General features: G+C 44.0%; 5 protein-coding genes and 1 long non-coding RNA gene across 10 annotated transcripts; 4 read left to right on the top strand and 2 right to left on the bottom strand.

Annotated features, from left to right (window-relative positions):
- The first annotated feature begins 1825 nt into the window (after window positions 1-1825).
- LOC100831624 lies at window positions 1826-3522 on the top strand. Its single transcript, XM_003565103.4, has 2 exons — window positions 1826-2173; window positions 2489-3522. The coding sequence occupies exons 1-2, from the start codon at window positions 1930-1932 to the stop codon at window positions 3208-3210; spliced, it is 966 nt and encodes a 321-aa protein (XP_003565151.1). The 5' UTR covers window positions 1826-1929; the 3' UTR covers window positions 3211-3522.
- A 601-nt stretch (window positions 3523-4123) lies between these two features.
- On the top strand, window positions 4124-7314 carry LOC106865974. 5 transcript variants are annotated; one of them, XR_002962768.1, is made up of 3 exons: window positions 4124-5653; window positions 5944-6039; window positions 6412-7314. It is a non-coding gene; the product is annotated as an uncharacterized LOC106865974 (long non-coding RNA). The 5 variants fall into 5 exon arrangements; XR_002962770.1 differs by lacking the exon at window positions 5944-6039 and having other exon boundaries at window positions 4130-5015; window positions 5569-5653; XR_002962767.1 differs by having other exon boundaries at window positions 4130-5015; window positions 5569-5653; window positions 5944-7292.
- A 949-nt stretch (window positions 7315-8263) lies between these two features.
- LOC100836247 lies at window positions 8264-9724 on the top strand. Its single transcript, XM_003567470.3, has 2 exons — window positions 8264-8569; window positions 8850-9724. The coding sequence occupies exons 1-2, from the start codon at window positions 8317-8319 to the stop codon at window positions 9569-9571; spliced, it is 975 nt and encodes a 324-aa protein (XP_003567518.1). The 5' UTR covers window positions 8264-8316; the 3' UTR covers window positions 9572-9724.
- A 1212-nt stretch (window positions 9725-10936) lies between these two features.
- On the top strand, window positions 10937-13683 carry LOC100835940 (proteinaceous RNase P 2). Its single transcript, XM_003567469.4, has 6 exons — window positions 10937-12053; window positions 12227-12328; window positions 12429-12604; window positions 12808-12928; window positions 13012-13080; window positions 13151-13683. The coding sequence occupies exons 1-6, from the start codon at window positions 11088-11090 to the stop codon at window positions 13364-13366; spliced, it is 1650 nt and encodes a 549-aa protein (XP_003567517.2). The 5' UTR covers window positions 10937-11087; the 3' UTR covers window positions 13367-13683.
- Window positions 13684-13892: 209 nt separating this feature from the next.
- On the bottom strand, window positions 13893-17741 carry LOC100830808 (probable aspartyl aminopeptidase). Its single transcript, XM_003565100.4, has 9 exons — window positions 17465-17741; window positions 17036-17171; window positions 16473-16745; window positions 16060-16207; window positions 15703-15942; window positions 15245-15377; window positions 14984-15165; window positions 14501-14613; window positions 13893-14202 (listed from the first exon to the last, which is right to left on the bottom strand). The coding sequence occupies exons 1-9, from the start codon at window positions 17691-17693 to the stop codon at window positions 14094-14096; spliced, it is 1563 nt and encodes a 520-aa protein (XP_003565148.1). The 5' UTR covers window positions 17694-17741; the 3' UTR covers window positions 13893-14093.
- Window positions 17742-18531: 790 nt separating this feature from the next.
- Window positions 18532-22684, bottom strand: LOC100830501 (diphosphomevalonate decarboxylase MVD2, peroxisomal). The gene is made up of 10 exons (XM_003565099.4): window positions 22349-22684; window positions 21736-21934; window positions 21017-21080; window positions 20770-20833; window positions 20589-20669; window positions 20336-20422; window positions 19944-20101; window positions 19810-19858; window positions 19071-19192; window positions 18532-18970 (listed from the first exon to the last, which is right to left on the bottom strand). The coding sequence occupies exons 1-10, from the start codon at window positions 22553-22555 to the stop codon at window positions 18748-18750; spliced, it is 1254 nt and encodes a 417-aa protein (XP_003565147.1). The 5' UTR covers window positions 22556-22684; the 3' UTR covers window positions 18532-18747.
- Between the last annotated feature and the right edge of the window lie 83 nt (window positions 22685-22767).

Below are 22767 nucleotides of genomic sequence, written 5' to 3'. Positions count from 1 at the left end.
ATTTATAGGGCAACTTGGAATAACCTATAGCTCTCGCTACTAGCTTGAGATTATCTCTGATAGGATCGATCGTAGTGGTCAACTGATTCCTCGGTGATTAATTAATTAAGACGTAGATTCAGAGTTTAGGAAAGGTTCATATGGATGCTTGCATTTGCATGTGTGTTGGGTACCTTTAGATCATCCTAATCAAACTCTGGCTCTTTCCTTCTTCTTCTTTTTTGCGACGGAATCGGGCCCAGCAAGCTGGCTCATGATCGATCTGATCTCTCCTGGTCAACAAGCTAGTTACAGTACTAGCTAGGGTTGTTCCTTCTTTCTTAAACAAGAATTGCATGACCAGATGCCCTGCAATGCAGCTGCAGGTGCCTTCATGCATGCATGGCCTACGTACTCCTATCTGTGCATCTCTGCAAATTACTAGCCACGAAAATAACAAGAAGTGCTTTCTTTCTTGAGTGTCTTTGTTTGCCTGGCGAATCATCTCTCTGTTTGATTATCACTCACGGGAACACACTAGGTAGTTTGACCTCCATTTCAAAACTTGCGTTTTGCGTAGGCCTAATTTTAGTTTTCTTTTTGCTAAATCCTCTTCTATTTTCTGGATCTGGTTTTACTCCGTAAACTCCCTCGGTTCCATAATTCTTGTCAAAATATTACATGTATTTAAACACTTTATAGGAATAGATATATTTAATTTTAGACAAATTTGAGACAAGAATTATGGAACGGAGGGAGTACCTAACAAGATTTCGCCTTTTGTGAAACCGTACAAATTATATTCCGGAACTCAGTCGAAATGGTATTATATACGACCAATAATGTAGCGACAGTTTCCGCACGGTACGTGGCAGCACAATCGGCAAGAAAAAGAGAGAAGTACTTTTTTCGTTCAAACTTTAAAACTCGGACATTTTTTGTCCCTTCGTAGACCCGAAACGGTATCTTTAATTGTTCCCGGGACACCGTCCCGGATATGCATGCAATAAGATGTGAGGTCGTGCTGGAATCGATGGAGCACCAGATTGATGAGTTCTGCAATGTACCGTACGTAGATATATATGTGTTCATATATAATTCCTGTGGTGTGGGCTTGTGGCGTGGCATCCACAAAAAGTAATCTTAATTGAGATGGATCTATCGACTAAACGCGCGTTTGAAGCAGATGCCCCCGCCGCTTTACGTGCGAAAACTGCAGATGCTCTGCCCATGCTTTACGTATAACTGTTTGTTGACTGTTGATTTTTTAAATTTTAATTAAATGTATAGCAAAGGATATCAACACATAGGATATCAAATCAAGATATTATGAAAATGGGAGTGTTTAATTCCTACTCGCCTAAGAAATAGTTATTTCTTAGTCGAGAATCGTAATCATTCAGTGAAGATTTTTTTATCCATCAGATCTACATTAATACTACACGAATCCCAATGATTGAATCAAAATGTTGTTATCATGGACTAAAAAATAGTTATTTTTCAATTGCCCAAGAAATAGCAAAACCGTCTGAAAATATATTTTGCAATGTATCTAATTAATGATCTTGATTTGTCGATATCTTTTTTTACAACGTCTGCAGAAGAAGACCTGAGAGAGAAGGGATCAAGGGGGTATCATTTTGTCCGCACGACATGCAGATGCCGGGCGGCCGTCTCCTGCGCAGCCGGCACGATGGATATCCCTTCGCCACCACTGCACAGCTGCTACCTACTATCTACTTGCACATCGATCTCCATCGATCTGATTCTGTTCCCCACATGCATATGCATTCGAGAATCGAGATAGATAGATTCCCAGCAGAGCCTATAAATTCCCCTTCTGTCTACACATATCCATATCCACCGATCAAGCCTGCACACATACAGCCTAATAGCTCAAGGCAATATTAATCAAGTTAGATCGAGCTCGATCTAATTAAGCTTAGAGCGATGGCTGCAGCTCGGGCAGCGATCATGGCGGCGGTGGTGCTGCTGGCGTGCGCCGCCTACGAGGTGTCGGCGCAGCCGAGGAGGCTGCCGGGGAACGCGCAGGTGTTCAGGCCCAAGAAGTTCGGGCAGAGAGACCAGGCTTTCAACTGCAACGGCACCAATGGCCGCCAGGAGACCTGCTTCTGCGACAAGCGATGCCCCAACGAGTGCATCATGGAGTGCCCCGGATGCAAGAGCTTCTGCTGTAAGCATATATGTCATTAATTTCCTTCCATCCATATTATGTCCATATCGATCCTCGTGGTTTTCGTAAAATGCATTTAAGTGATTAGAGATTCACGTTCCGTCCGTTTAGTATTTTATCTGAGAGCCAATGGTTTGGATCGAAAATTTCCATGTTTTCACTGAAATAGATTTTTCACGCCGTCTGCTTGGAAACGGAGCGAGTAACACCTAGCTACTTAATTACATTGACTGGTCTTAATTAATTACTACGTGCATTGCATGCACGAGAGTGTTGTCGATCGAAAAGATTCACCACCTTTTTCTTCTACCAAAGTGTGCGACTTTTACCCCGGCGTGGTCTGCGGCGACCCGCGCTTCACCGGCGCCGACGGCAACAACTTCTACTTCCACGGCAAGAAGGACCAGGACTTCTGCATCGTCTCCGACGCTGACCTCCACGTCAACGCTCACTTCATTGGGAAGAGCAACCCCACCATGAGCCGCGACTTCACCTGGATCCAGGCCCTCGGCATCCGCTTCGCCGACCACCGTCTGTACATGGGCGCCCAGAAGACCGTCAAGTGGGACGACGACATCGACCGCCTCGAGCTGACCTTCGACGGCGCTCCCATCGAGATCCCCGTCAAGGACGGCGCGAGGTGGGAATCCGCCGCCGTGCCCGGGCTGACCGTCACGAGGACTGCCGCCGTCAACGGCGTCACCGTGCGGCTCGCGGGGGTGTTCGACATCATGGGCAAGGTGGTTCCCATCACCAAGGAGGACTCACGCGTCCACAACTACGGCGTGACCGAGGATGACACCCTCGCCCACTTCGACATCGGCTTCAAGTTCCATGACCTTTCCGACGACGTCCATGGCGTGCTCGGCCAGACCTACCGCCCCGACTACGTCAACATGCTCAGCGTCACCGCCAGCATGCCGGTCATGGGCGGCTCCCCCAGCTATGTCTCATCCGACATCTTCGCCACCGACTGCACCGTCGCCAGGTTCGGCCGCAATGCCGGAATCGCCATGGTCACCGGCAGTGCCAACTAAACACACCAAGCTTGGACGGATGGCTAGCTAGCTCTAATATGATCGTCCGGCCGATCTTGCGCGCTAGCCTATGAATAACTAATTTAATTAAGTTGATCTGAAAGAGCATGGAACTGATGATGATGCCAACATGCATGACACGTACATGTCACGGACATTTATAATTTCTGCAATTGATGTTGCAAGTGGAATAAGATATTACTACTGGTGATGAAGACTTTATATTTGAAGAAATTGACTATATACATTTGTTTTATGTAACTTGTGCAATTCATATTGCAAATCGAAAAAGATTTGGACTGGCTATTACTACATTCGTCGCTTCCTTGATTTTGCAGAACAAAAAAGAGAGAGAGCATTTTAATTAAGGGATCATGTTTTGCAGTCATCTGATAACAAACAAAAGCCAATGTTCGAGAAGAAAGTTGCACCTATGTACATATAGTCATCGCTTGGGGTTTGACCGTTTGAGATCTCACCCAACTTTGAAGGACATAAGAAAAACAGATCTGCTATTGCTCAATCGATCGTTTGATCCTTTTTTTTTTTACCATGAGGTAGATATGTACCCAACGTTAACGGGTTACTTTTTACCGAAAAATAACCTCTATTTTTTGGTTGTCGCACAAATCGATGTAGACCCGTCTTACAAGAGTTCAAACATCCAACATCTACATATACGTACGTTGCAATATGTACACACAACATAGAAAGAAGAAAATTAAAATGATTTGCAAACATCTCTACTACTTATAAAGTCACCAACATATTCATCCCAACGTCCCCCCACTAAACGTACACGGAGTATTAATAGCTCCACAATCAGACACACTGAACACGAATTACTTGCTAACCGTGTGTGCTTAGTGATTAACTGTTGAGGACACCCCTGAGGCCACCGCCGTCTCCTCCCCCCGCTGCCCTCTCCTCTGCCCCGCCTCAGCCCGCCTCGCACGCTCACCACCCCGTCTCTGCCCTCCTTTTCAACTCCCGCTGCCATCGCCCCTGCCCTCCCGCCTCCTCCTGCACTCCAACCCCTCCAGCGGCCTCGATCCCGCGTCGCACCTCTAGCGCCGCCTTCGCACAGGCCCACCCCGCCGTCTCCCAGGCCCTCCAGCGCGCCGCAGTCTCCGTCGCAATTCATATCAGATTTACCAAGGAGGCATACCTCTCTCTCTCTCTCTGATGTGGTTCCTCTCCCTGCTCTTTAACCCTGGATTCCTAGAACAACAACAAGTTATCAGGCCTAATCGTTTCTCTTCTGCATGTTAATTAGAGTTCAGAATAACAAGTTGCAGCAATCAAGTCACTAAAAGGTAACACGAATGGATGAATTTTGTGTGTCTAGATTTACTCGAAGTGTTACTATGTGATCTGAATTTTTGAATCTTAAATTTCTGGTCTAGCACTCATGCAGTGTACTAATGTGTGAGATATATATGCATAATTACTGGTCTTGAAACTGAGACTTAAATGTCTTGTCAAATTAGATCCAGGGAACATGATTGAAACATGATCCTGAACGTATTATCTTTTACAGGTATGTCTGCCAAATTATGGTATTTATATTGTCTCTTATATGCTCTTAGACGAGGCCCCTTGACTGATTGTTATTGCACCTAGAGATGGAGTTGGCGAAAACAAATTCAGCCATGTCATTCAAATCTCATGTGCAGTTGTTGTTTTTCATCCCCCTCCATTTTGATCAGTTACAAATGCACAGGATGACAGCACTTACTTTCTTTATGCTGACTACCAACAAGGTGTTTTATAAATCTCATGATGATACTCATGTGAATAAAAAGGTATATCTCTGAACCGATCAATCATTTTGACTTCAAACCATTGATTTCTCCGACAATATAGTAATGGAAAGCAATTCATATCAGATTTACCAAGGAGGCATATACCTTTCTCTTTCTTAAGTTAGTTGGAATCTGTTTAATCTTATTCTCGAGGTAGACCACGATAATTTTGTTTCATGGCATATTACAGGGTAGAACAAACTGGATACAAAAAATTGTTAATACATAGAAAGAGCTAATAGTTCTTTTGTGAGTAGTAATTCAATTAGCTTGGATGTACCCTTCTGTAATTTTGTGTTAATTTTGTTATGTATATGCCACAATCTCTTAATTGAGTGTCAATAAAGTGGGTTGCAGGGGAGTCATCTTCAGAAAATTAATCTTAGAATGATATAAGTCAATCTTAGAATGATATAAGTAGAGTATTTTTACTCTTCAGCTTACAGTTCTATTTATACAAACAACAATAGAGTTAGAGACCCGGTCAAAAAAAAACAATAGAGTTAGAGTGACTTCTGTTATACTAATACAGTAATGCTTTTTTGTCCGCCAGATATATGGCTGAGTTGCTTGCCGCGAGGCAAAAAAATGCCCCGTTCCTTCAAGTTCTTCCCTTCTATACCAGGCCTTAAACCAAGGTTCTTTCTTTTGCTTTCAGGCATTAAAATAATCCTACCTGTTTATGTGCTCTTTAACAATTTACTAGATAATATTATGAGTTGTTAATAATGCAGTGCATTCAATCATCCACTCACTATCACCAATTATTTTGTTTAATTACTTTATTTTACCCAAGGCTGAAGTACTGCTTTCTATTGTTATTCCTGCCGATTCCTAGCAACAAAGAATTGTTAGTGAACACCAGAACGCTGCTATAACCTTTTCATCATGGGGGCATTTCATTCCTGACCTTGGTTCTTAAGTGTAGCACCAGGATGAATATTTCTACACACAGGGATATCGGCTTGAAGCCTGGCTTGTTAGATAATGGTCTCCCCTGAATTTTTAGCTGGGTCAATTTATGGTAATCATATATGATTTTCTGCACTTCATAGATTTCTTTTTACGATATCACATATTAAACATGCAAGAATTTTTGTTCTTTTTTACTGTGGCAAGATGACAAGATTCCTATCTGAGTAATTTTACTCCGAATTTGTACTAATGAGACTTTCACCTTAGCCAAAGTTGTTCTCCACCATGCATCTATAGGAAACTTCTGCGTTCATGCAAGGAGCATACATAAGTGCAACCTTTCTGTTCATCCAGTAATGCATTCAGGACTAATCTTGGCTAATAGATTGATTGAATCATTCTTGTCAGGCCATTACTGGCAACAAGCACGCTAAGTATTGTTTGCACTTTTCTTGATCAAAAATGAAATGATGATTTGCAGGTCCTGGGTTGTCTGATGCTTGTCGATTTTCTGAATGGACAGCTTATTGACGTAGTAACAATAATCATTAAATTTATTTCCTAGGTATTTGCCATCTGCGTAATTTTGAATTGAGTGTTTATCTAGGCCTGATGATGTCTATTTTCAGTTGCAAACATGCCAAGAAATTATTCTTCGTTTTTATAGCATGCTTAGGATGTTTTATCTAGATTCTGAAGGGATTTCTTGAGCAATCAGTTTTGCATACATCGTGGAGTTTAAAGCCATGGATACAACTAAAGACTAAAGTGTAGAAATACATGAGTTTTTACTTTTTACAGTCATAGCTTTCTGTTTCTATTTCAGTGGACTGCTATCGAGTAAACATGTTTTTTCTTAGGCTGTTATTGTTGCTCTTTGGTTGGCCAGTGCTGGAAAAGAATCTACGCCCTGGCAGCACTACAAAATTAGAAGCTTTGGTAGGGCGGTACTTCCCTTTCGTACATGTTTTCTCTTGGATATATCCTGATGTTGTGTACGATCATGGATAATGCCTTGTATTTTGATGTAATATGAGAGATTTCAAGCTTGAATGTATATGTTCCAACACCTGTAGCTTCAGAGGACTTGAAGAAAGCATATGAGAATGAAGTACAGGAGAAGCCACTCTGTTAAAGCAGCAAGAAGTGCCCATTGACTAAAATTTGATCAGCCTTCACAGGGGATATTTGAGCAATACGGTTAGCATCATTTGTAAACATAACATTTGAGTGAGATGAGCAGCAATAGCAAGGCAAGTAATAATGTTGGGGTATCTTTTCTTTGTTTAATTGATTCATTTGACTTTTGTGCGACCAATTGATTTAATGGTTTAGGCTAATATGACTTAAGTTTTATGTAAATGTTTCTCAATGTTTAAACTAATTACTATGTGTTGGGTGTTATGATGAGTTTTTGAATTTTTTTTCCTGTGTGTGCTTGTAATACACCTAATTGAATTTATATTAATCGAGACGTGCATTGCACGTGCAATTCTACTAGTAATATTGGAAAAGCCAAAAGCACAGCCTAGGGCACTAGATCGATCCGGAGATTAAACCACGCGCCGGCCATTCATATTGAGAACCTCCCTTAGCCACCCTCGAACCGATTGGGTACAAGAGCCATCATCGTCGCCTCTTTTTCCATGAGCTATTGGAACATGGACCATGTATAAAAATTAACCACGTAGAAAGTGCTAAACAAAATGAAAGTTATGTAAGTAAAGAAAACAGTGTGATACCAATCCATGGTGGAAAGAGAATGACTAATGAAGAACAAATAGAGACAACTACGTTAGTTTGAAAGTTCATACCCATATACCCATAGTTCAGACAAAACTCTTACTTCTAGGGATTTTTTTTTCTCTTGGCTCTGTCTCGCCTCTCGTGACTCTAACCACTCCCGCAAGCTCGGGGGAGGTCGAAAGAGACAAATCAAGATCGCGATCATCGAGACGAACCGATCGATCGATCGACACGTGGCAAAAAGCGCGGAAAACTAAGTCAAACCCCTGTCTCGAATGGAGGGAGCTCCATGCATGTAACTTGGGTTTGGCATATTGCTTCATGTAGCAATCAACGCATGCAGCTGCTTCGCTGACCAAAGATAATCCTAGTAGCATGGCTAAGATGAATTCACGGAAGGGGATCCAACACCTTTTCCCTATGTCAACTCCCTTCGCCAATTGACTAACTACAGAGAGATAGCAGTATAGCAGAGAGAGAGAGAGAGCGCTTGCAACGTAATCGATCTCAGAGTACTTCACTTGGCTAGCACACATCCCCATGTGAGCTTATATATTCGGTGCCATTTCCAGATCAACTCTAGCTACCACTTTCACATACCAAATACCACCACAAAGGTCTGCCGGAGAACGATAAGTCCATGGCGCGGCAGCTGGTCGTCGTCGCTCTTCTTGCAGCTGCTTATCTGGCGGCCTTGTGCATTGTCGTCGTTGCCGCTCCTCCTCCTCCTCCGCCGCCGCCGCCGGCGTCGAGTTTCCGTGTGCTAACACCACAAGGAAGGTTGAATGCGGAGACGAACAACTGCGGCAAGAGGAAGTGCGTCAACGTGAAATGCGACAGCCGCTGCCCCGACCAGTGCTTCCTCCTCTGCCCCAGCTGCAAGACACTGTGCAGTAAGTACATACAATAAATATACATACATACCTTTCATTATTTTTCGGATTTGCTATTTCTAGTTAATTTGTCTGAAAATATTAGTTATCATTTCGATGATCAACTCGATCGAAACAACTTTAATATTGTGCCAACATTCGATTTTTTTCTTGGATAATTTAAAATTTTACTAGCATGATTGTCCACTTAGAAAAGAGAATTTTCCGATCAGCATGGGATTTTTTTTTTCATGGTGATTCAATTCTTTGATGGTGATTCTACTTGCATTATTGCGTCCAGTGTGCGACTTCTACCCTGGCATCTCCTGTGGCGACCCACGCTTCACCGGCGGTGACGGCAACAACTTCTACTTCCACGGGAAGAAGGACAAGAACTTTTGCATCCTCTCCGACATCGGTATCCATGTCAATGCCCACTTCATTGGCACTCGCAACCACAACACGAGCCGTGACTTTACTTGGATCCAAACTCTTGGGATCCGTTTCGCCAACCACCGCCTCTTTGTGGGTGCCAAAAGGACCATCAAGTGGAACAAAGACATTGATCGCCTCGAATTGGCCTTGGATGATGAGACCATCGATGTCCCCGCCAGACTCGGCGCACGGTGGGAGTCTCTCGTTGTTCCTGGACTGACCATTACGAGGACCGCTGATACCAATGGCGTGAGGATGCAGCTCAAGGGGGTATTTGATATCATGGCCATCGCCGTCCCCGTCACGAAGGAGGACTCCCGCGTCCACAACTATGGAGTAACAGACGATGACATCATGGCCCACCTGGACATCGGGTTTAGGTTCCAAGGCCTCACCGACGACGTCCATGGTGTCCTTGGTCAGACCTACCGTCCTGACTATGTCAACAAGCTTAGTGTGCGAGCTAGCAATCCGATCATGGGTGGCGTTGCTAGCTACGTATCCTCCGACATCTTTGCCACGGATTGTGCCGTTGCAAGGTTTGCCCGCCATGGTGGCATCCCCGTGGTCATGGACAAGTTAAAGTGATTTTTCATTAGGCGTTTGGCTAGATAGCGTATATAGTTGCCCCACGAATAAAACGACGTGCTTAAACGTCATCTGTATAGGCATACCATTTTTTTCATTGGTATTTTATCGGATTTGTTAAACGGTACCCTGAATGGAATATAAGAGATTAATCATTAATGGTAATTGAACTACTCATTATATATGTTCGATAAATAGATGTCATTTTGGACACTATCATACTAGTATTGCATTTTCTATGTGTTAGCATGCTAGGACTACTAGAAAAAATATATAGAAGAACTATATGATGGCAGCGTTGTTACAACTGATGTCAGCCCCCCAAGCCGTGCCGAGCATGAGACCGGTGTGATCGAGCCGCTCGAGTCCTCCTGAATGTAGCTGGCGTCGACATTCAGCTTCAACCAGCCCGAGATTGGGGTTCCCAACTGACGGAGGGAGGGGCCGGCGGTGGGGGCGGGGCAGCCCGGCATTGTTTGTTGTTATTTCTAACAATATCAATGTGAATACTTCACCTGATACGTCGTTCATTTGAGATCTAATGTTTCACTTTTCATCCGATTCGTTCATTTGAGATCTGATGCTTAGGATAGAGAGTTTTCAAATTTTCACGGAACAAAATGTTTTCACCGGATAAGTCTTGTATTCACCCATATGGAAAGACGAGAAGAAAAAGGACTTGGCACAAGGGAACATCTCCTCCGATCCTCGCAACCACGCCGACATCTAGCAGCGTTGACCATGCAATCACTTGCAGGCAACGACTGTGCTCCAATAGTAGAGCATGGATGTAGTTGACCAAGTCTGCCAGCCAGAGTTTTGATTAGGACGAAGAAAAGGGAATACACCCTTCCCCATAGGGCAGCTGAATCACGCCACATTTTCACTAACCCAAGTCGCAATTAACTAAAAGAGAATTTACAAAAGTCAAGAGCCCCTTTAGCTTGCAAATGAAACCAGAATCAGATAGTAATAAAAACTGAAGCATTTTACTTCAGCCCAAGAAGATTACATATGGATAAGATGAAGATGCAAAACAAAAAAGGGGTACCACAGGAGTGTAAGCCCCGTTCTGTTAATCCAATTTCGGACCAAGTGAATAACTGTGAGATTAGCCAATTGACCCAGAGCCGGCTCCCTATGAATTGGGCTCCACACTTGTCTCAGCCCCCCGCTTAAAGCGAGGAGAAGCCAGCCCATGGGCCGTCCACGTCTCCGTGGGCGCATCGCTGCGCATAAGGCCCGGGGACTTTCCAGGGCTTGTTAAGCCCGCTCACTTCATCCTGTGGCTTTGTGTCTGTAAGTGTCGCAGCGCTGGTTTATAAACAGGGCGGGATTCCTGTCAACTAGCGGTATGGGACTAATATCAGCAACCGGCCGCAGCTGTAGCGGCAGGAGCACGCTGTGGCGAAATGCGTTGTGTGGGGCTTATGTATATGGGCCGCCATGGCCGCCGCTAAGCGGCTCCTCCAAACCCAGGCTGCTGATTATTAGGGTTTCTCTCAAGGCCAAGCCCATGGCTACCGCTGCCGCTGGCGCCGCCGCCGCGGGGGCTCGTCGCCGGCCGAGGCGGGGCGGCAGCAAGGGGCCCAACTCCGACCTGTCACGCACGCTCACCGACTGCACCCGCCGCGGGGACGCGGCCGCCGCCATGGCCGCCTTCGACGCGGCCATCGTCTCCGGCGGCCCCGAGGACCTCCGTTTCGCCGCGCACCAGTACAACCAGCTCCTCCACCTGCTCGCCTCCGCCGACCGCTCCTCCTTCCCCGGCGGTCACCCGGCCGTCGCCGCCTCGGCGCGCCGCGTGTTCGCCCACATGCTCGAGGCCACGACGGCTGCCCCCGCGGAGGCCACCATCACGTCTCTCGCGCGCGTCATCGCCTCCGACCCCGGCGGCGGCGACGAGGCCTTCGAGCTCGTGGCCACCATGCGGGAGAGGTACGGCCTCGCGCCGCGCCTCCGCTCCTACGGCCCCGTGCTCGCGGCGTTCCGGCGCACCGGGGAGGCTGGCAAGGCCTACGCGGTCGAGGCCCACATGGCCGCCTCCGCCGTCTCGCCCGAGGAGCCCGAGCTCGCCGCGCTCCTTGACGTCAGCGCCAAGGCAGGGGACGCCGACAAGGTGTATGAGTATATGCACAAGCTGAGGCGGGCCGTGGCCTGCGTGAGCTTGGAGACCGCGGAGGTGTTGGAGGGCTGGTTTCAGAGCGAGAAGGCGGCAATGGCTGGTAAGGCTGAGTGGGATGCGCAGCAGGTGAAGGATGCCATTGTGGCGAATGGTGGTGGATGCCATCAGCTCGGGTGGCTTCAGAATGGACCGTGGGTGGTGCGGCGGGCGACGGTTGGGACGGATGGTGAGTGTGGCGGATGTGGATGCTGTCTAGCCTCTGTGGATATTGACATGGAGGAGACACAGACTTTTGCTGATTCTGTTTCCGGGTTGGCCCTTGAGAGGGAGACCAAAGCAAATTTCAGCCATTTTCAGGTGCGTATGCTCAGTCTATTGTTGTGTGTCTCATAGCTTAAGGAAATGTGTCGATCGAATTTAGTTTTGTATGCTATATTATTTGTCTGGTGCCTGTATTTGGAAGGATATCCATGTGTAAATTTTAGGACATTGTTTGTCTCCTTACAACTTGAAAACTATGGCTTCTATAGGAGTGGTTGGAAGCACATCAAGAATATGAAGCTATAGTTGATGGTGCAAACATTGCACTCTATCAACAAAATTTTGCAGATGGTGGTTTCAGTTTGGTTCAGGTATGTGCATAATCCTATACTGAATTTTGTCATGCTGCTATTGCCAACAAAGTAATCTGTACTAATTCATGCTCCATTTATCATGCTTAATATAGAGCAGCTGGATGCTGTTGTAACAGAGTTACGAGATAGATATAGTGGGAAATGGCCACTTGTCATACTACATAATAAACGCATTGCCAAGCTTATGGAAAATCCATCTGATAGGCACTTGATTGAAACTTGGAGAGCAAATGGAGCATTGTACACGTCACCAAGTGGGTCAAATGATGACTGGTAATGCTCCTCTTCTAGCCTTGGATGTCCTTGCACTTATTTTGTGTTGGTAGTTTGGTTTCAGATATTAATAAGTTGATTCTCACTGGAAGTGTACCTTTTACCCTGTAATTGACTAATTAGGAATATTAACTGATACGTGCAGTTAGATAACCCACTGTTATGTTTCTTGGTCTGCTAAATATATGAGATGGAATTTTCAGGTATTGGCTATATGCAGCAATTGGATTGAACTGTTTGCTCGTGACAAATGATGAAATGAGAGATCACATATTTGAGCTCCTAGGATCGTCCTTTTTCCACAAGTGGAAGCAACGACATCGGGTGTGCACTCAAAACTGTTGTATTCTATAATCCATTTCGCATTCCTACTTATTTGTTGACTGCTAATCTAATTGCACTGGCAGGTCAAGTACACTTTTAATAAAGGAAAGGCGGTGCTTCTGATGCCACCCCCTTATTCTTCAGAGATTCAAGTAAGTAGAGTCTGTTACTGTTTTTCTTAGGGCTTATTATCTGCTGTTGCTGATGTTAGCTTCACTATAGGAATCGGAGACAGGATCTTGGCATGTGCCGATTGAGGAGAAGTCTGGCGATGAGAGAGTTAGGACTTGGCTTTGTATTGGTAGGACGGGTCTCAGCAAACAGACCCGTGAAGTTGTCCAGGATGTATCATCATCTGAGACGTCTAAAAGAGCTGAACATAGCGCACCACAAGATCAAGCTACGGCTATAACTGGCAAAAGAAAGGATAGGGATTGATGGTGCTTCATTTGTGATCAACTGAAACATACCAAAATTTTGTGACGTGCTTTGTTCAGTATTCTGCCCGTAATTTGAGAATAGGGATGCGGTGTTAGCGCCATGCATGAATGCCTGTTTGTGGGCGAGACGAGCATTGCAAAGTATATCTGACTTGTGTGCAGTTGTGCACCAAGGCTATTACAGATTTAATTGAGGATTTTCAGCAAAAAGAACTGACAAGGAATTAGTGTTATCATCTTTTATCTACTGTATGACATTGAAAGTTAAAACTTGGTTGAACTGTTAATTTTTTCCCTGAGAAATGAGATCAGTTACATCATCGTGTCAAATTTAGGGAACATCGTAAGAATGTAGTACTGAATGATGCTAGGGGACATGACGGCGTCTGTTGCTTTAGTTGTGGTTAAATAATGACTGGATGCAGATGCATTCTACTCAAGATCATCCTCCAGCAATTTGAAATTTAGTGATACTAGCGGTGCTGATGAAAAAGAATGAACTGCAGTTTCAGAAATACTCTGTATAGATTATTGAATTTATTTTTTCTCAAGAAAGATGAGCGTAGCAATGAGTTATTAGTTCGTAGTTATATTTATCATTCGAGAAACAATTTCAAACCAGTACTCTTGTCTTAACCAGATTAGATGGACAAAAGAACTGATACTATGATAAACAGCCATACAGCAGCTGTAAAAAAAACAGCCATATAGTAAATACACAGAACCTAAAAGTCTACATTTAATTTCTGGTCGATGTCGGAGAACATCTCAAAGAAAGCTTTGAAGTGCTTGTATGCAGTGTCTATATCTTCCTTGCCACACATTTCCCGAACGCTGCAAACCAATGCAATATAGGTCATACATTTGGAAATGGACCACTCCGCAGAGTAGAAGTAACAATGCAGTGCACAAATTCAAATCGAATCCTATTTTCCTTGGCATATAATCATCATTTGTCGATCATCTCCAATCTATGGACATTTCATTTGTAAACAACTGAAGAAAGAAGAGCTCTAACTAGCCTTCTCCAATAAAAAACAACAAATGGCAGGTCTGAGAGCACCGTGTACATTGCAGTTGAAAGCTAATTCAGTATGTGATCACTTAGAAGTGCAGAAAGCTGAGCATATACCTGTGCATTGAAAGCTGAGGAATACCACAGTCAACAGTCCGTATGCCAACACCAGAAGCAAGTATGGGGCCGATAGTTGAGCCGCAACCCATATCGTTCCTCACAACAAATTCCTATTAATAATGCATCAATACCATTTCTAAAACACATCCACATATCCAAAAGACAAAACAAGTTTTTATTGGATAGTAAAATAAACAGTAAGAGGGGTATTCTAGAAAGGAAAAAAATAAACAGTAAGAGGGGACTTCTCTAAACTAAGTACTTCTTTTCTTCTTCGAGACCATGCAGGAGAGCTGCATGTGTTCTTCTTAACACTATTGTTACTGGAAATGGATAATAATGAACAAATAGTTATACAATGGCTTAGGCCACAATCATTTGTTCTAAAAACATCGGGGCTTACCGTCTAAAAAAAAACTTTGGGGCTTACAACAGAAAGAAGGTTCTAACCAATGCTTAAAGCAAAAGATTGAAAAATACCTGAACTGGAAGGTTATGAATTCTTGCTATTTCCTTGAAGAGAAAAGCTGTTACAGCACTTGTGGCGTAACGTTGATTAGCATTGTGTTTGATAACAAGTCCTCTCTGTAGTTCAGGTCTGTGGTGCTCTTCATGCTTGTCTGGATAGTTTGGGTGCAGGGCATGAGCCATGTCTGCGGAAACTGAAAGGTAGAACAGAGTTCAATTGGAGAAACCAAGTAGTATGCTACATCCGACTGCGCCTATGTATAAAAACCTTACCAAGAAAGGAAGAGGTTATTGCACGCTCCAAGGCCCCCTCTCCCATGGACTGATGCATCAAGGAGTCAACAATTCGTCTCATAGCCTGAAACATGGTTGGTGCACCTGCCCCTTGCATCGAATTTGAACCCACCTGAACATTGTCACTGTTATAATGGAAGATGGAAGAAGGAATGGGCACAGGAAACAAACATGGACACTCAAGCTAGGTCTAACTTAAAAAAAATCTTGTGTGCATAAGTTTTGAATAACTACATCATTAACAACTAATCTTAGTCCAAACATTAGTGATAATTTATGCGAATATGAGAAAATTTACTCTGAGCTATCACTTATGTACTACTACTTATTTCTTATACACAACCATTTTAAGCTTAAAACCATAATGGCAGGCTATTAAGAATCTGGAATATGCATACGCATTATTTACCAGTCAGAGCACAACTTGGTTTCCGTACCTCTTCGTTATCAAATAATGCAATCATTCTTATGGCCTTCTCATTTGATAACTGTTCTGACATCTTGGAAGAGTCCATGAGAGATCTGAGAGCGCAATAACATGAAGCAAGATTGTCCAGTCTACCAGAATAAATGAACTCGTTATTTCCGCCTCCAAGGCAACTAGGCTGGGTATCACACACATTCAGCTCCATACCAATTATTTCATCTGTTCCACAACCAATTTCTTCCGACAGAACCTGTGGATCAGAAAGTGAAAAAGGGAAGTTATAATTGTAACTTAAAGCCACCTTTAAGAATTTGGAACTGAACTTTTGTGGAGGAAACCAATAGAAAAAGGAGAGAGAAGGAATTACTTGCAAAAGCAGTGGATGATGGGCTATCTTAGTGGAACTTGAACCCTTTTTGTCATCAGAATTCACAGTAGTCTCTTCACATTTTGTTGCAAGAAGTGGAGCTAGATGATTCTCCAGATTGGGCTTGAACCCGTCAGAATTCACTGTGCTAAAACGAAAAAATTATTCACTCAGCTCAACGAGGAACAACCAAATAAAAATTACAGCTAAACAGGAACAGCCTACTAAATTCTTAGCTGTAAGCTTAGTGAATTGAAAACATGTTACTGGGATAGATTTTGACCCTAAGACGAGGATAGATGGTGGATTGCAGAGGAAAATAGAGAAGTCTGCATAATTGGTAAGATGATTGGCTTTAAGTTCTTAGAAGATAAGTGAAATAGAGCAGTGATAAAAAGGGCATGAGAAATAACCGGTCAAGATGTATAGCCAGTGTCGGTACACGTATCAGTGGCCTGCTCACTTTGACAAGCTTATGCTTAAATGAGCCATCTGCAGCCTTGAGGATGACTCTCCCAGCCAATGTTAGATCTCTATCAAACCATGTATGCCACAGCCCGCCTCCGTACGTCTGTACATTTACCATCTGATGGCCCGATTTGAAGGAAGCAGACTTTGGTTTCAGCTTGAGACATGGACTATCAGTGTGGGCTGCAATTATATTGAAACCGTTGCCAACTCTGTACCTGCAGAGCAAAGGAAATTCCATGTCTTTAACTTAAATCTTGCGAAAAATACAGGCATGGAAAGAAGGGGATTCTACTGCTAATCTGATACCGAGGCGTCTTCCTCTATTGTAGACATATAGCTCAGTTAAATACTTTGATCATTGATCATACTTTATGCTAGTATGCTACTGCAGAACATCATCTGAGCAACATGAACTGTCTAAGGCCCTAAGCTCCATTCATTAAAAAAAATGAGTGATGAGATAAATGCATTGTCTGTGGGAAGAAAAGAAACTGAGCTCACTCACTTTTCCCCAACTGCAAAGGCAACCAAGCAGGACATATTGCGCGTGAAGAAGTAGCGGCCGCCAGGCTGCAGGTCCCAGTCGTCGTTCTCGCTGAGCAGCTTGAACCCCGCGTCAAGCAGCTGCCTCTTGGCCTCAGCTGAAACCATGACCAGCACAAACAGGAAGAAGCAAGGCACTTATTAGCTAAGCGTACTAACGATTTCTGAAATGTCAGTGTCCATGGAGTCTAGGACATGCCAAGAATCCGTAAATTAGCATAATTCAGTTCCAGTGCATCGTCAGGTACAAAGAACCAGTGTCCGTCCCGGGCTCCCGGTGTGGGAATAGGATCGAACAGATTCAGGGCATGAAGCACGCGGAGGCGGAGCAGAGACAGGATGCAGCATGCCAGCGAGAGCTCGGGGAGTGGACGGGCGCTCACTCACTCACCGGTGGCGTGGAACTGCGTCCATGACTCGTTGAGGTAGTCGAGGAGGCCGCCGACGATGGAGGGCGAGGGCGCGGCGGCGGGGTAGTTGGAGTTGGAGCAGAGCAGGCGGGAGGAGGCGACCGCCGGGGCGGCGGCGGCGGTGGCTGGCAGCGCGCGGCGCCAAGGGGAGGAGAGAGCGGGGAGCGGACGAGGCGGCGGCCGGAGGAGGTGGAGGCGGAGCAACGCCATGCGCGAGGACACCACCAATCGTCTCCCTCTTCACGGCCAAGCAACAGACTTGCAGACGCCACTATCGTTCCTCAAAAAAAAAAAAAAAAAAAAGCCAGACGCCGCTATCAGCAAAATTATTTAAAAAAAAAGTATTTATGAGTGGGTTTCGAAAAATCCAAATAGGTTTCTGATATGTAGAATTTCGTGAATAAGTGCTTTCCTTTACTACTGTACTACTAGCAAAAGAACCCGTGCGATGCTACGGAACAACGGAGAGTGTATCAAGTACGAACCGGTGAAGGCGAAGTCTGGACATTGATTTTTCGATTGGATTGACATACTGAGATTGATACCGAGATTTTTTGTTTGGGTTCGGATTGATTTCCATACTGAGATGGATACGAAGAATTTTGGATTTCATGCTAAGGAGATTGATTTATTTTAGGACTGTTCGTATTATGTTGTGACAAATTTGGACCGTACGATAACTTTCGGTAAATTTAAACCGTAGAATTTTTGCTACTGAAATCGTGAATAACACGGGAGGAAAAGAAAATAAGAGGCAGTGGCATATTGATTATAATTTTAACGAAGTTGACCGATTTAATATATTGTAATAGATAATAGATATTCCGTGAAGCCTGCGTGCCAAGGTCATGGACTAAAGGCACAATTTCCTCTATTTTATTTATTAAGGCTTTTGAAGGCAAAAAAAACCCAGATTTAATTTGTTCTCTGAGAACATGGTGCTAACAAAATAAGGTCTACCGTGTATATACTTTCTTTTCGAAAGCCGGAAGCAACAATAATGAATTCAATCCATGCATTGGGTTAAACAGAAAACAAAATCAACAAATCCACAAATTTGTCCCACTAATTTTATTATATTGAAAACGAGGTGTATTTTTTAAGCGGTACCTCAGTACAACAATTGAGGGGCAAAATGATGTAAACATAAACACTGCACCAACAAATCTACAGTCCTACATAGTAGGATATAAAGTCTACACTGATATGAACACAGAAGCCAGCACTACATTAGTCTGGTGTATCAAAATAACCATCTGAAAAATCACACCCCTTTCGCGAGCCCCGTGGCTGAATCGATCAATGCTTGGCTCTCATCGACGAGGACCTTTGGGCCAGCCCCAGGCCTGCTGCAGATGAAGTAGCTAACATCACCCTTGAATTTCTGATTCGGCGTCTTCATTTCTGGAGGGGTTGGAAGGGCCTCGACGTCAGCTATGGATTGCAATCCAGCATCGCTTAGGATCGACTTGTCACCGACCATATAGCTGCCATGATCATGTTTTGTCAGATGTGTGTATATTTGTAGTGTTTACCCAGAACAAACAAATGAACAGTGGATTAGATCTTGAAAAATATCAAACATACCTGTCCAAATCATTGTCTTGTGGAGGGAAGCAGTATAGGAGCCTCTGAAGCAGAAGGGTTGCAGTTTTACGGTTTCGTGCTATCAGGACAGCGTTAGGCCCAGCATCAAAAGTGTAGGCAACCTGCCATTGCAAAAGTTCAAATACCGAATTATAAGTCTAGGAGCACAAATGTGTCTGGTAGGAACAATTGCATCAGGCGGTATTGCAGTTAAATGAAACCAAACAACACACACAGGCAGTGAAAGTAAATAATACCATTAAACTACAAAGACAAAACTTCCTTCAATAAGGCATACTGTGTAGAATCAGATATTTCTTGCGTTTTACCTTTGTTGCTCAATCTTTACATGCTTAGTAAATAAATTACAATATCATATACATAAAGGTATTTTGGAAAATCTAATGTTAGAATAATGCCAGCAGTAATAGTTCATGCATTCACATATCACAAATTCATCAACTGATGTTCCAGAAAGATCTACCGATACTACCAAGTTCAATCTTTTTTAAAATTAGATTAAATTAAATTAGTCTACTGAGTACTGTACATGTTTTGGCCAGTGCAGTAGAAACATCTTGTACTGCCATGTCACAGCTAAGTTTAACAATCTTATGTCATGGTGCTTTAGAGCAGTACTCATTGGATAGCATCGCATGACGGTGTCCAAGGCAAACACGGGTACGGATGGGAATAATTTAAAAGAAGGTCACGGATGTCGAGCAAGAACAAAATATACCTGTGGGGTTCCTTCCGAATGGTTCCACTTCTCCACCAGGCTAATTATCCTGCAGAGTTGGTTGAGAGAACAATTCATAATTCTGCGATTTCAGTAGCAGCAGAACCTCGAAGCCAGGATGCTAAAATAACTACCTGTGTGATGTATCATTCATATAGAAGATGGGGGGACTCGTGTCCATACATACAGCATGAAACTGGTTGCTATCTGTACAAGTTAATCTGGCAAAGGATTCAAAATCACGTTTCTTGATAGCCTCCTCCATTTTTAATATTCGACTTGGCACTACAGTCTGAAATAAAAAACAAGCAGAGTAAGAGAAGAATAAGAAGCTATAGATAAAGCGACAGATCGGTATAATTGTCAAAACACTTGGTGATGGCCCAAAAAGTGAAGACGTGAAACAAAATTTAGATTTCCAAAGTGCAGCTGCATGATTGTGCTTCCTCAATGATTCTTGGGGATATTGATCTAAGGTAATTCAACAGTTAAAACAAAAGTTTAACTTCAAGATGAACACAATCACCTGGGCCCTGTATTGCAAGAGGGGGCTTGTTTCGACACTGTCTCGCATCCCACTGGTGCTACTGGTTTCCTTTTGCTTTGAACTGACCTAATGCCCCAAAACAACAAAATAAGAAAGGAAAAAAGTGGAGTAAAACACGGTAAAGCAGAGTTATGAAGGACGCCAACAATTGGTGTTAGCAAAACCATGACGCGGTGAACATCGTACTATGATAAATGATATGGAGTAGACCATGTTAACAAAGATCACATACCACAGCTATGATAATAACAAGATCATCCCAATGTGCCTCATCAGCAAGCTGTACTGCAATACTGTCACTTCCATCATCATTCTGCAAGCATGGATTCAGTCTCAATCATCATTTTTAATAGAAAACATGTATAGCAAGTCACAAATCTACCATCATTTCTCTGCCATAAACAGATACTTACTTTTCCCATACACCATTTCACAAATCCACCATATATACTACGGCATGCACTTCCAGACCCCTGCCTGTATTGAACTTTGTCAGAAATGCCTGACAAAAGTTTACTCGACACAAGTCCACTAGCTTATGAAGTAGTAGTACAAAAAGGACTACACTCCTTGCACTGTACGATCAAGGCATCAAGCAAACACCATGAACAGAACAGAGCACAAAAGAGAGTGTTACTTGATATCGCATTATTTACAGACCTTGCTATGGAAGAAAGTTCTCCATAATCTTCTTTCACGTTCATCAGCTTTCCGAGGGTGAAAACTGCAAATAAAATACACAATAGATATGATTTGCTGCGATACATGGTTTATGAAAGCAATGCTGGAATTAGAATGTTTATGTGCAAATAAGATAAATCATAGTGAGCCATCCTTTCGTCTTGTATAGCACTATCAAAGTTCAAGATATAAATAGAAGTAATCGATATTTCATACAAAAGAATCATGTTGAACAGTGCTTGTAAATCATGGCAACCAAGATACTAGAACTTGTAAGATCAGCCAGCCTAATAGAGTTGGCCAGCAGTTCAGCACCAAGAAAATTTTCCTACTTTTGATGTCTTTAGATAACCAAATACATAACTATTAATTTAATCCAAACAAGCTCCAATAAGACAAAACATCGAGATCAGAGAGTATCTTAGATGAGAAGACCGAGGAGCCAGTATATTGTCCTATAATTATTTAATAGCATACGAAGGTGTACAGAAAAGTACAACTATAAAAACACCTAAATTGTCAAAATTATTCCTTGGCTAGAACCAACACCTCTTTGACAGGACAACAATGACTCCACTACTAGTTCCAAAGACATGAAGCCCCCCTCAGCAGCGAAAGCCCGCAGATGACATTGGGAAGGGAACAAAGTTACAAGAAACTACTCATACAACCCATTTGGACTGTATAGGAGACTTTACCTAGACACGCAAGGCCAGCAGCCGAAGAGGCCAACCCAGCAGCGGTTGGGAAATTGTTGTACGATGCTATGTGGACATGCAACTTCTCCCAGTCCTCTTTCTTGATCTTGATCCCCTTCTTCTCGTCCTCGACATCACGAGCCCGTTTCCTGATCTCCCTTAGGCAGCTCTGAAATCTCCCACCCGACAACGCAATCTCCTGCTCAATTCCACACCAAAAGGATGGTTAGTCACAGCACGAAGCAGCAACACACCAGATGCTAGTGCAGACAGTAAAAAACAGAAAGGTGCCTTTTTGTTAAGAAGACAAATTTTCAGAGCTCCGTCCGCCAACTGCCTCTGCTAATGCAGCGAGCTTTCAAACAGGTCCTAATCTAGATCTAAGCAGGAGCACTGAATTTGATCGACACGACCGAAAGGTTCGGAACTGAAATGAGCACTGCCCAAATCGGCGAGCTATGACGAAACTTCCTTCAAGCTCAGAATCCGTCGGATCACTACCGGAACACTCGAAGAACTCGCAGCCACCCTAAAACATACTGTAGCAGCGGCGGCGGCAATGGGGGAGGGAAGCAAGCACTGGAAGTAGTAGGGAGGACGAACAGAACCGAACCTTGCCGTTGAGCCACATGCGGTCGGAGGGGAAGGAAGGGCTGACGGCGACGGTGGTGGTGGCGGAGAGGTGGTCGGGGTCGAGGGTGACGCTGATGCTGTCGTTGACGGGGAGGATGAGCGCCTCGTCCCGCTTCCCCCAGTACTTGATCACCGCGATGTTGGTCGGCGTCCGCCCCGTCGCCATCAGCAACCACTCCGCCGCCATTGGATCGGATGCCCGCGCCGCCGCCGCCGATTCCTAGGGTTTCGCCGGCGAGAGACCGGAGGAAGTCCAATGAGCCAATCTGCGAAGTGCTCGGCGGAGTCTACGAGGAAAGACGGAGGCGGCTGCTACAGATGAAGTAAGCATTAACGAACGGGCGGCCACATTTGCGTGAACCCCCTCCAGATGTCCACATATTCTTTTTTGGTGGACTT

This window comes from Brachypodium distachyon, chromosome 2 (assembly GCF_000005505.3).
Source record: "Brachypodium distachyon strain Bd21 chromosome 2, Brachypodium_distachyon_v3.0, whole genome shotgun sequence".
NCBI classification, from domain to species: Eukaryota; Viridiplantae; Streptophyta; class Magnoliopsida; order Poales; family Poaceae; genus Brachypodium; species Brachypodium distachyon.
The sequence above is the reverse complement of the archived record's forward strand: the minus strand, read 5'-3'. Positions and strand labels throughout refer to the sequence as shown.